The following is a 13669-nucleotide window of genomic DNA, read 5'->3' on the forward strand; positions in this document are numbered from 1 at the left end:
CAAATGACAAATATGCCTGAGGGCTGCAGCATTTGGCTATTTTCTGTAACCTTTTTATTAGTGTAAAAGTGCAAATCCATATATTTCAATATTTTATATCATGTTTTTATTATTTCTTTCTTACAACTCAGACATAACCTTGTGCGCTAACATAGAATGTGAGTCTATAGTGTTTTGTTTTTTTTTTGAGGGGGGGGGCGTTCTACAGTCTATTTTCTAGAGTCTATAGTTTTTAATAAATGTTTATGTTTGTACAGGTTAATATTGTGTTTGTGTTAAATTGCAAATTTGTATATAAACAAATAATAAATGACCAGTATTTCATATCTTCTCATTTTGATTTATACTGGGCCTTACTCTTTAAAAAGAGGGCTTGGCAAACCCAGGAGCCAGTGAACCATTGACTCCTAGAATTTTTCCTCTGGCTCCAAATTTGCTATTCTGCATATATATGTATACAAATACCAATATCTGGCTTCTAAATATTCTTACGGGCTCCTAAATTTAAAAGGAGATTTGGCAACCTCTGTTAAAGGGACACTGAACCCAAATTTTTTCTTTAGTGATTCAGATAGAGCAATACATTTTAAGCAACTTTCTAATTTACTCCCATTATCAAATGTTCTTCATTCTCTTGGTATCATTATTTGAAATGCAAGAATATAAGTTTAAATGCCGGCCTATTTTTGGTGAACAACCTGGGTTGTTCTTGCTGATTGTTGGATAAATTCATCCACCAATAAAAGAGTGCTACCCAGAGTCCTGAACCAAAAAAAAGCTTAACTGCATTCTTTTTCAAATAAAGATAGCAAGAGAACGAAGAAAAAATGATAATAGAAGTAAATTAGAGATTTGCTTAAAATTACATGCTCTACCTGAATCACGAAAGAAAATAATTTGGGTTCAGTGTCCCTTTAATGTTTAGTAGCACGTAATAAACAGTGCAATATAATATCCTTATATATTGCATTAATTTATCTTGGAATACTGAAAATTTTTAATTCTCAACACTGGAAATACACACTGAAAACTTATTGCTGCTACAAACCTTTTTTCTTTTTACCAAAAGATACCAAAAAGAATGAAGAAAAATTAATAACAGAAGTAAATTAGAATACCGTTTAAAATTACCTGCTCTGTATCAATCATGAAAGAAATGTTTTAGGTTTTATGTCGCTTTAAATACAAGGCGTTTGTTTACTGTGCTTTAAGACATCATTTGAGGGGAAAAAAAAGTGTCTCAACTTTCTTCTTTAGTTGTGATGTAATTAATTATTATGGGGAATATTCTGCACAAACTGATCTTGTCATCTTGAAAGGTTGATAAAAAAAAAAAAAAAAAAAATATTACAGTTCATCTTGATCTGCTGAATTGCAAAATAAACTTTTTTCCTTGCATATTTTAGGACACCCAGTACAATATTGGTGTACAGATGTCCTTGGCAAATACTAAATTCCAGAGGAAATAGTTGACCTTGAATATAAGCTTTTGAAGAGGTTCTTGGCACTAAAAGGTCACCCACGGGTTATATTTTCAGTAATATATGGCACATGGCTGCTGTAACTTTATATCAATGGTGACATTCTCGCCAATAAGTCAGCTAGCATACAATATGGGTTTGTATCCGAATGTCACAGAGCAAGATGATCCTGGTCATACACAAATATATACATATAATACAATTTCTCCAGAACCAGTGTACAGTATCTGAGACCAATGAGTTGTGTGCCTGGCTCTTTTTAAATTATTAAAGGAACTGTAAAGTCACTTTTTTTTTAGATTTCTGTAAAGTATTTATTAGCAATTAAGCAAAAGCATTCCGAAATATCTGCACACAATATAAAAATATTAGCACTATTGTGCGTTAAATGGACATTGTACACTAGTTTTTTCTTTGCATAAATGTTTTCTAGATGACTAATTTATATAGCCCATCTGTGTTTTTGTAAAAATGTATAATTTTGCTTTTTTTTTTTAATAACATTGTGCTGATTTTCAGACTCCTAACCAAGCACCAAAGTTTTCGATGTATACTGATGTCTACAGATTCCTGTGGCTCCTGTATAATCTGTCTTTTCATATGCAGGGAAAAGGGAAGTACATGCTGTTCTTGTTTTCCCAGCCCCTTTCACTGGGTGTCCCAGCCTAAACTCATCAACTGGAAACGTTTAAAAAAAAAAGTTTTATACTGGATTTTTAGATCAGTATCTGTGCATATTCTTCTTTATAGTAGTGTATATTACATGTAGTTATATGAAAATTGGTGTATACTTTCCCTTTAACATCACTTGCGTGCAAACAATATCACTTCTATTGTGCTCATATTACAAGTACAAAGTTATTTTTATTGCACAAGTGATTGTCTAGACTGCGCAAACAGCTGCATGTCAGATATTGCAGATGCACTATATTCCTCACATAATAAACTTGTCAGACATCGCTCGAGTGCTAAGCCAATGGTGCGCAAGTAGTGAAGCTATTCACGTAGTTCTGAACTATACTATTAATAATAAATGGGTTACTTCCGGTCTCAAAAACGCTACATTTTAGAGCTGTATTTTGGGATTCTGGATAAGCACAACACTTAAAGATCCAGTTTACTCAAAGATTTTCTCACCTTTAATGTGTTCCCAATGATCCACTTTACCTGCTTGAGTGTATTAAATTGTTTACAAGTATTTCCTTTACCCTTATACTGGCATTTGAAACAGTTGATTAGTCTGCGGTGTCCCAACCTAATCTGAAAGTTTCTGGCCTTAGGGCCAAGCTATAGATAAGCTGTGTAAACACTGCAAAGAGAAGAAATTACACTCCCAGTGGGGTATAGAAGAGATAAGGTAACAAAATATTAAAATGTTCCATTGTTCTCTCCAAGTATTGGTCTTTGGTTTACCGACATATAAGATAAAGCATTTATATGTACACAATGTGATAAAGTAATGAGATATGATTAGATCTACAAGCTCAACCCAATTTTATTAAAGTTGTGGCTTCAAAACACAAAATCAGCTATTAAATACACACAAATAAACCTTAAAAAGAAAATTCTCATATTTTTTTTACCAGCTGCAGAGTATAAAATGTAATTGGAAACACATTAAGTGAAAAACTATTTTACAGTATACTGTCCCTTTAAAGGGATACTAAACCCACATTTTTTCTTTCATGATTCAGATAGAGCATGCAATTTTAATAAACTTTCTAATTTACTCCTATTATCAATTTCTCTTTGTTCTCTTGTTATCTTTACATGAAAAAGCAGGAATGTAAAGTTTAAGAGTCGGCCCATTTTTGGTTCAGCATCCGAGTAGCGCTTCCTGATTGGTGGCTAAATGTAGCAAACAGGCTCATTACCTTACATTCCTGCATTTTCAAATAAAGACATCAAGGAAACGAAGAAAAATTGATATTAGGACTAAATTAGAAAGGTGCTTAAAATTGCATGAAAGAAAAAAAAATGTGGGTTTAGTATCTTTAAGTCACAACTTAGGCTTTGCATGAAAAAGTTTTGGTTGTGTTAAAATTTGTAACCATACACTTGTAATAACAGATGATGTGTTATTTGAGACCATGTGCACGATAACGCTCCTTGCGCTATTAATTGCGCACCACTTATGATCTAGCCCTAGACCTTTACAACACTTGTATTGGTTTACAGTCTAGGGACATAGTATTGTATATATCCTTTGCTGTGGCCAAGTAAGCCAAATATAAATGAGCTGTTACACTGGCATACCTGCCAGCTGTCCTGGTTTTCCTGGGACATTCCTGGTGTTTGTCACGTTTTATACATTTCCCCAGAGGTGTGTCTCATTTTCTAAATGCCTCGAGCGGTGGGCTTGGCATGAATACATTACTGAAAAACAGACAAAAGCACTTTGGTTGGTTTATGTCAAGGCTCGGACAAACCCAGGTGCTAGGGACCAACTGGCTTAGAGGTTTAGAATCCCCCAAAGACACCAATGGGTGCCCCCCACTTCTACATATTTTTCTCTTAATGCAGCAGAAAGTTGAAGCCCGAGTAACTTTTGTTGTGACATTGAGTGCGCTAAAACACTGATCTACTTGCGTTGGTGATATACATTATGCCTTTGTTCAGATCACTAATTGTTATTACATTAATGGGACAGTCAACACCATAATTTTTGTTGTTTAAAAAGATAGATAATCCCTTTATTACCCATTCCCCAGTTTTGCATAACCAACACAGTTATAATAATACACTTTTTACTTCTGTGATTACCTTGTATCAATGCATCTTCTGACCGCCCCTAATCACATGACTTTTAGTTATCTATTGACTTGCATTTTAGCCAATTAGTGCAGTGTCTGCCACTAGCGTGATCACAATGCTATCTATATGGCCTACATGAGCTAGCTCTCCCCTGCTGTGAAAAGCAAATAAAAAAGAGGCGGCCTTCAAGGGCTTAGAAATTATCATATGTGCCTCCCTAGGTTTGCTTTCAACTAGAATACCAAGAGAACAAAGCAAAATTGTTGATAAAAGTAAATTGGAAAGTTGTTTAAAATTACATGTCCTTTAAGGTTACTTTTTCAGCAGCATACACACATATGCTGTGAGGGCTAGTGCACCAGTATTTAAATGCCACACCTACTCAGAGAGTCAGCGGTAGCTTGCAGCATATGTGTGTTTACCAATGAAAAAAAAAAACAACAACAACAAAAACTTGTTCTAGAAGTATTTTTGCTAATAGAAATACATTGCAAAAATGCTTCTACTTAATAGGACCATTAAACTTGTCTTTTCAACAAGGTATAAAATGCTTCATTATTGAAATATTAAATTCATTATTTATTTTGCAGCCTTTTGTTGTAAAATATATTTACAAAATGTGTTTGTTTCACTTTCGCCCAGGGAGGCTTGGGTTAATACTTTAAGGCAATTTATGCAAGCTTTTGTTTACTTCCCCTCCATTCCTCAACTTCTATGGTGGCAGATGCTTTTAAAAAGGTGGATTGTCAGTTTTGCATCAACAATCATGATAGACAAATAATTCTTTGCAATAGTAACCAAGTTTAATCAGTGCTAAACCACCTTAAAAGGGACAGTCAACACCAGAATTGTTGTTGTTTTAAAAGATAGATAATCCATTAATTACCAATTCCCCAGTTTTGCATAAACAACACAGTTATAATTATACACATTTTACCTCTGTAATTACCTTGTATCTAAGCCTCAGCAGACTGCCCCCTTATTTCAGTTCTTTTGACAGACTTGCAGTTTAGCCAATCAGAGCCATCTCCATGGTAAATCCACGTGCATGAGCTCAATGTTATCTATATGAAACATGGGAACTAATGCCCTCTAGTGGTGAAAAACTATCAAAAGGCATTTAGATTAGAGGTGGACTTCAAGATCTAAGAAATTAGCATATGAACCTCCTAGGTTTAGCTTTCAACTAAGAATACCAAGAGAACAAAGCAAAATTGGTGATAAAAGTAAATTGGAAAGTTGTTTAAAATTACATGCCCTATTTGAAACATGAAAGTTTTTTTTTTTACTCGACTGTCCCTTTAAGGGAATACAAGAGTGCAGGCTACCCCAGTCTGCACATGTGCAAACAGAGTTTGTGCTGTATCTGAATATTAGTTGGTGTTTTGTTAGTAGGGGACAGGAAAATCTGTGAAAAGAACAATATACTCATTTGACAAAAAAAGATGCAATTTCCAATTCAAAATTATGCTTATATATGAAGGTTCATAATCATGTAGTTCAGGGATTGACACATTTGTTTAAAATTTAGGAGCCAGTAAGAATATTAAGGAGCCAGACATGTATGGAGACATATATGGAGAATAATCCGAAAAGTTAGGAGTCAGTGGCTCTCTGGCTCCTGGGTTTGTCGAGCCCTGATGTAGTTTACAATTTGTGTTTAGTGTCCCTCACATTAATCCCTTCAATTTTTCAAATTTCAGATAGAGCATGTAAATGTATTTTCTTTTTGCACTTCAATGTCCCTTAAAATGTTCTTATTTGTTAGACCATGATGTAGGTTGGGATGTGTATATATATATATTTTTTATTTTTTTTAGGAAAATCTCAAACTAAAACCACATTCAACAACTTAGTTGCTTCCCTATATTTTTACAAATACTAAAATGATCCGCTAAAGATTTTATAAGGGGAAGGTATTGAAAAGGAAAATATTGGGTGGTTATAAACTTTTTTTTTTCTCTCTTCTAGGCCATAAACAAAGGGTTTGTAAAAGCCAGGCCTGGTTTTCTGAAATGCCTAAATTATAAACAAAGAGATCAGCAAGCACATGGAAAAAAATAACCATTTAGCTGCCAGAGAGCTGCAACTTGTTGAGCAGAAATGCATTGCAACCCTTTAAGCCAGCCAAGGGGTTAAAAATATAATCATTTTGGAATTTGGCTGCAAATAGAGCAGGGAGTTTAAGAAGCATGTGTTCCATAGAATGCAAGCTGAATCACAGTGAGAGCTTGTTTACAATATTGCAGCAAAGCGTGGTCTGTGGTTAGCGATATTAAAATACTCACTCATGTTATTGTTAGTGTCGAAGGACGCACGTGAGCTAGACATGAGATCAGGCTGTAGAACCCTACTGTACATAATGAATTGCACAGATCATCCCTTCCTCAAAGCCGTTGCATGTGCTCATTAATTAATCTAAATATAAATGATCTCATTGAATGAAATTATTTTGGGCATCTTTAATCGCAATTACAGAAGGTGATCATTTTGCTTCCACACAATATTGATTGTGAGACCTTAAAATATACAGTTTAATATGTATTTATAATTTTAGCATATTGAGAGTGTCTTAAAGGTTTTCGCAGAGTAAATGCATTTTACTCCAGTGTTTAACACCCTAGCTGCCAGATAATAATGTCTTCATGAACCACTCACAACTCCGGTTAGAACTATGAAAAAAAAGCAATTCATAGTTCCTTTATCTTATTGTCCACAAAACAAAACCTACAAAATAGGATGAGAAAAATAACGGTAGTAAAAGCTCAAACGAAACAAAGAAAGAATCTTCATACTTGCACAGACCACCACAAGAATGCTCTTCAGTATAGAACACTTTAGAATAAACATCTTGATCATAAAGATATGTGCTGAATCAATGCATTGTACAATTGTGTTAAAGGAGAATATAGCATAGTGCATTTCAGCAGTCCCCAAATGTGTCTGAAAAGAAAAAAAATCAGCACTTCCGAATTAAATGTATAACTTGTTTTGGGGTGTGATTTTTTTTTTTTGGGGGGGGGGGTTAGAAAAAAGGTTGAACATTAAATATAGGTTATGATTTTCTCAATTGCCTGTGTTCATCTCCTGTGAGTTGAATGAGAAAATTAAAAAAACAAGAGATTGCCAAGGATGTGTGTGTGTTATAAACAGTGTCACTGCATTTTTAATGAGAGCCGTGAACAAAGAAAAACAGATAGGCAACCGTAGGAAGCTGAATGGAGCAAGATGGTATTGCTTCAGCTCCCAAACACATTCCAAAACAAAACCCTGAAGACTCATGTCAGATTTCTTTTTGTTTTTACCCCCATGACAGGGATCTGGAAGGAACAAAAAAAAGCCAAGTATTGCAGAGATGCACACACCCAAAAATGTGTCAGATTTGTGAACACACACACAAAAAAAATAGACCCATGCGTTTTACAGAAACATGGATTATTATTCAAACAGGTTTATATTCATTTGCAAGGTGTCCTCTTTACATATGTATGTGTATTTATTGGTTTAACCCTTTACCTGTGATCAAAGACTGCTGTGTATCATGTTCAGCTAAAATGGCATTAGCTGGCATTTAAACCTAAATATGTATTCTTTACCTGTAACAGTTGATGATCAGTATGTTGTGGGTTAACATTCATAGGGTAAGAGACAAATTGTCTGTCAACCACACAAGGGCTCGATTTCTCCTTTCCTACTCTCTTATCCCTCCCCCTTAATCATCACAAGAAGGAAACATTTAACAAAGCAGTCGTGGACTGAACGCAAAATTGAAGAAATTAGATTAGCTACAAAAGTGCATTTTGGGATACAAGACTATGAGCTATCACATTGATGGAGAATGGATAGAGGAAAATTCTATGTAAAACACACACAATATATATATATATATATATATATATATATATATATATATATATATATATATATATACACACACACAAACACATATACATACATATACACACACAAACACATATGCCTTACTATGTAAGTGTTCTTAGTTAAAAGCCTAGTGTATTCTCACCTTACTACAATAATGCACTGTACTAGGGTTATTTGAGGTTTTGCGGCTGCACATGTCCAGTTGGCATATGAATGTACACCTTAGTACTGAATGTCTGTCATATATATATATATATATATATATATATATATATATATATATATATATATATATATATATATATATATATATATATATATATATATATTTCTAGGCTTTATCCTTAGCAGTGCAATAAAAAAATCAGATGGTAAATAAGGGTGACAAACAAGAGAACCTAATGTGTACTGCCTATATATTGACACAGGCTTACAATGTGGATGGATCACTTATTGTAAATCCCCAGACTGAGACTAATCAGACAGGGAAACCCCTCTATGTACCAGATCCCATAAACCTACACAGTACAGCAGAGGGAATAGCAACATCTAAAAAATGTACCTAAAAATAACAAAAAAAAGCAACGTGACTGTGATGACTGGGAGGGGAATGTGATGTTCTATTTTACTACTCTGTACTTCAAATCATCCAGTCACAAATCAAGCCAAATGAGTCATCTCATAAAAATAGCAAAGCCTGCGGGATCACAACACTTCATTAATACAGAGCCACACGCCCCGCCTGGCACTATCAGCACCGGGATCTAGATACGGTGAGTGGCTCAGAAACAAAATACTATGGGAAACAAAAGCCTCTGAGCAGCAGCCACGATCCAACAGCTCATAAGGTTAAATCAAGGTGTGCAATCTGGATCACTAGTGAGGGATCATTTCTGAGTGAGCACAAAAAAAATCACAGCCAAAAACCCAGATGCCGAGTAACACATGGCACAGCAGCAACAATGCAAAGGATTGCCATTTGCACATAAACTGGTTTAACCCTGCCAGATTTGTATAGGACACAAAAATCACACGTGTGACTTTATTTATGTATTTATATAGATATGCACATTACACCACATAGCAAATATACAACATTAGTGCGTGTAACACGTGATAAATAAAATACCGAGTACAAATAAATACTATATTTTACCTTTAACCTCTGGTTGCCCAAAAAAGACTGCCATGCACTGCAGCCCTATCCGCGATCCAAAGGGTTAACAGTAACAAAGTTAAATTATCTGACAATTTTTTCAGAACACATTTAGTGTTTGCAATATATATATATATATATATATATATATATATATATATAGCAATCCAGCAGCAATATAATACAAAGTTTGTATAAAATATACAAAAGGACCTATATATTTAATGCTAGAATTTCCTATACTGAACAGTAGGTGAATAATATATTTGATCACACATTTGTACTGCACTTATTTCTTACCTGCACAAAAAGTTGCAAGAACAAGTGCAAAAGTCAGCTCCAGAGCACCCATATCCTTCGGATTTCCACGATCCTTTTCTCAAGAAACATAGAATGAAAATAGATATAATCCCATCCGGTGGAGCTAATTCCTTCACATTTGCAACAATGTATCCTCAACACGGTGACTTTAGAGTAAGTCAGGGAGTGTTGCAAAAAGGTAGAGAATTGGGATCACCCACGCGTGGGTAGAGTTTCAAAGAAGAAAAGGGGGCGGGGGGTTAGCACGCGTGTAATGTGGATCCGTGGGAATTAAAAATGTGTGTGAATCAGAAAAAAAAAGCAAGAGGCAATGCCAGATCAAAAACCAGCAGTAGTGACTCCCCCCCTCCTGCAAGGGCTCCACCTTCTGCAGCAAGCAGATTAGAAAAGGGGGGCTTGTGGGGAGGAGGCTCAGACATACAGGAGCCCAAACTTCAATGTGACAGATCCAGCAGTCAGACTAATGTTGGGAGGGGGTTTGAATTCACCAGAGGGGGCAGCAGTATCAGCAGGATAGGATGGGAGATTACAGCTAGCACAAACAGCCTGCAACTACTATGAGTCATTTATTTGATTATATATTTACATTGTTTCCAAAAATCCTGAACTGAGTCCAAAATGGCTTCTAAAAAAAAAAAAGCAAGTAGGGAAACCCGGATGTTTGATACAAAGGGAGGTTGATGGTAAATCATAGGAGGGAGGGGATGAGGGCAAGGCCACCAGGCATGGGAAACTGCACAGGGGAGGGTGTGTGTGGGGATTCCTGATTTGTGATTGGCTGTGTGACTTGTCGATCATTAAGGTCTAAGCCTGAGTTGTAAAAAAGGAGGAAGGCTGTGTCCCAGACATGCTGAGAGACTAAGAGGGAAACATGAAATTTGAGGACTGGCATTAGTAGAAGAGAGGGCTGCTAGTAAAGGAAAACATAGGATGCAGTCTCAGAGCAGGGGGAGGGGTGGCAGATATTGTTTTTTGGGAACTGTTATTTTACTCTCTGGTAGACGAGCATGGGGAAACAGAATGAAAAGGCTGAAACCTAATACACATGGTTAGCACACACACGTGGGGACTGGAGGCGTAACAAAGCTCTGTGGAAAAGACACTGTGGTCTGAAAACATGGAGAGACTGCAGCCTGCATGTAACAATTCAACACAATGTCTTGTACCCAATTCAAATGCAGATCATATTTATCAGGCGTTCTCCACTCATGTATTGTTTGTATGAATTAGGGGATAATAAAAACTAAAATAGGCGTTGCAGTCTTTCTGGCAGCCAAGGGGTTACCAATGGATATTGTGTAGGTATGTGTTGCACCCAAAGAGTTAATCATTTGAGAGTTATGATTGGCTTTTGCATTGCAGCCTATTCTGTTAGCTATGGGGTTAAACACTGGATTATTGTATGTTGCCTTAGAGAAGGGATCTGAATATTATTTTCTGCAAAACACAGACCAAAGATCCATCTGTGCTCAGCCTGATCATTTAGTTTCATTTTGTTCATCCTATGAGATTTATTTTTAGAATATGGCTGACAATAGATTAGATAATCCACACCCATTTCTATTTTTTTTTGTAAGAATGAAAAGCAATGTATGTTCATATGTTCCCTGCATGTTTGTGCTGTTGGATAGAATAAGATCACTATATTTTATAGTAATAATTTCATTTATTAAAACTCTTTATAATCTTTACATTTATTTATAAATGATAAAAAAAAAGTAGTTTGTCATGTTTTTTTTGTGTTAAATTTTGTGAGGTTTTATGAACATAGTTATAAATTTAATATGTTTAATCAAAGTCACCTTTATTTGTTTCAATAGTAAATCCTAGCGTTTGTACAATGCTGAGATTGACTTTCACTTTAAAGTAAAAATAAACTTTGTTGTTCAGCTATACACATTTACATAGTCAATCTAAAAATAATAGGAGTTTCATTCATCGTTTTGCTCTCATTAATATAGAAATACCCTTTTCTCCGCATATAAACTCAGAATTTGGTTATTTTATATTCAACCCGTTGTTGAGAACATAATAGACTTCCTGGTCACGTTTTTCCTGATCCTCCAATTGACTTTCTGGCCGATCGGCGGCCATGAAGCTACGTCATACTAGGCTATAACCCATTGCACATGCGCCTAATCTAATGAAAACATGATTCTATCCATCGCGTGTGCACAATTCGCGCATGCGCACAGCTACTTGTCGTTTTCAGCCAAGAAAGTTAGCATTTGACACGGCTCTTCTCGCAAATGAAGCGGCTCTTACTCTCAAATAGCATAGTACTGAATGAATACATTATTTCTATTCATTCAGTACTATGTTGCGAAATAGGTTGACGCATGCGCGTTGACAATTTGCTCAGATTAATATCGCATGTGCATTTTAATCCGGATCGGCGATTTGCGCTTGCGCAATCGTTGCATGTATCGCGAACACGCATTTAGACTACGTATAGAGCGGGTGTGACGATACCGGTAGGGAAATAAAGTATAAAAATATAAAGTCTGATTTTAAATAAATTTAAAAAAAAACTAGCAAAACAGTAATATTACTTATAAATATTACATAGATGTGTGGCACAGGTGAAACATTTACTTTCAATTTAAGCATTTGTTAATTATCCAATTCTACTGTATTAACTATGTTATACATTTTCTAGAACAGTAGGTGCCATCAGTGTTTCCTGTCATGTACTGCTCCAGAAATATGCACACTACCTATCTAGATATATCTTCAAAAAAAGAGAACAAAGTTAATTGGGTTTCATGTCCCTTTAAATGTACGCTTAATAGGAAGTTGAGCTTACATACTGTAGGCATCTTGCTCACTCATGGCAGGGACAACACCCAAATCAAAAGTGAGTTTATTTAAAAACAGCACTGCAGTAAGCTATTAAAAACTATTTAGATGGAACAAATACTTTTTTTAAGTACCACATTTCTTCAAATAAAGTTTATGTTGAAAAGGTAATTTCCCTGTTGATCAAAAACATATTTAGCTAAAGGTCGCCCTTTACGCAGATGATCTCTTAATCTATATTTCTAAAAATACTCCGCAACTTGATTTATTTAGCTAATTTTCAGTGTATAAAGTAAATATTGTTAAATCAGAGATCTGGTTCAAGGGATACTGAACCCAATTTTTTATTTTGTGATTCAGATAGAGCATGCAATTTTAAGCAACTTTCTAATTTACTCCTATTATCAATTTTGCTTTGTTCTCTTGCTATCTTTATTTGAAAAAGAAAGTCCAGAATCCTGGACAGCACTTGTTTATTGGTGGATGAATTTATCCACCAATCAGCAAGAACAACTTAGGTTGTTCATCAAAAATGGGCCGGCATCTAAACTTACATTCTGGCTTTTCAAATAAAGATACCAAGAGAATGTAAAAAATTTGATAATAGGAGTAAATTAGAAAGTTGCTTAAAATTGCATGCTCTATCTGAATAATAAAAGAAAAAGTTTGGGTTCAGTGTCCCTTTAAGGGAGGATCCTAACCCCAGGATTATTATGCCATTTAAAACTGCAACCCTGTCTTTTAAAGGGCCAGTAAACCTAGCAAATAATGTTATATAATTCTTCACATAGTGCAGAATTATATAATATTAGCTTAGCAACAGATTTCAAAAGTGAAAGGTTAAATAGATATTTCACAAAGAAAACAGAACACCACTCCTGGCTCTGGTCTGTTTTCTTCTCCTAAGCGCCTCTGGGCATGCTGTCTAATCATAGCTGGCCCGATCGCGCTATTAAACTCAATGTAGCTTGCTCCTGCTACCAGACCAGATTGGGAGCAAGCTATATTGAGTTTAATAGCGTAATCGGGCGCACTGTGACTAGACAGCGGGCCCGCGATGTGCTTTGGAGAAGAAAATAGACTCTCTCAGTAGAGCCATTTAACCCTTCACTTTAGAAATCTGGCACTAAGCTAATGTTATAAAATTCTGCACTACGGGCACAATTATATAACATTATTTGCTAGGTTTACTGGCCCTTTAAATATCTTCAAATTAATATTTCATTGGAACCAAGTAATTGGTGTAGGCTCAATATTACAAAAATATTCTCTAAGG

The 13669-nt window shown here is 35.4% G+C and overlaps 1 protein-coding gene across 1 annotated transcript in view; it reads right to left on the bottom strand.

Annotated features, from left to right (window-relative positions):
* ACVR2B (activin A receptor type 2B) overlaps positions 1-10175 on the bottom strand; it is a 359769-nt gene extending 349594 nt beyond the window's left edge. Inside the window, exon 1 of the mRNA XM_053713788.1 lies at positions 9574-10175. Within this exon, the coding sequence (XP_053569763.1) occupies positions 9574-9625 (52 nt within the window). The 5' untranslated portion in view covers positions 9626-10175. The remainder of the gene's footprint in view (positions 1-9573) is intronic.
* Positions 10176-13669: the final 3494 nt, after the last annotated feature.

This window comes from Bombina bombina, chromosome 5, assembly GCF_027579735.1.
Source record: "Bombina bombina isolate aBomBom1 chromosome 5, aBomBom1.pri, whole genome shotgun sequence".
Lineage (NCBI taxonomy): Eukaryota > Metazoa > Chordata > Amphibia > Anura > Bombinatoridae > Bombina > Bombina bombina.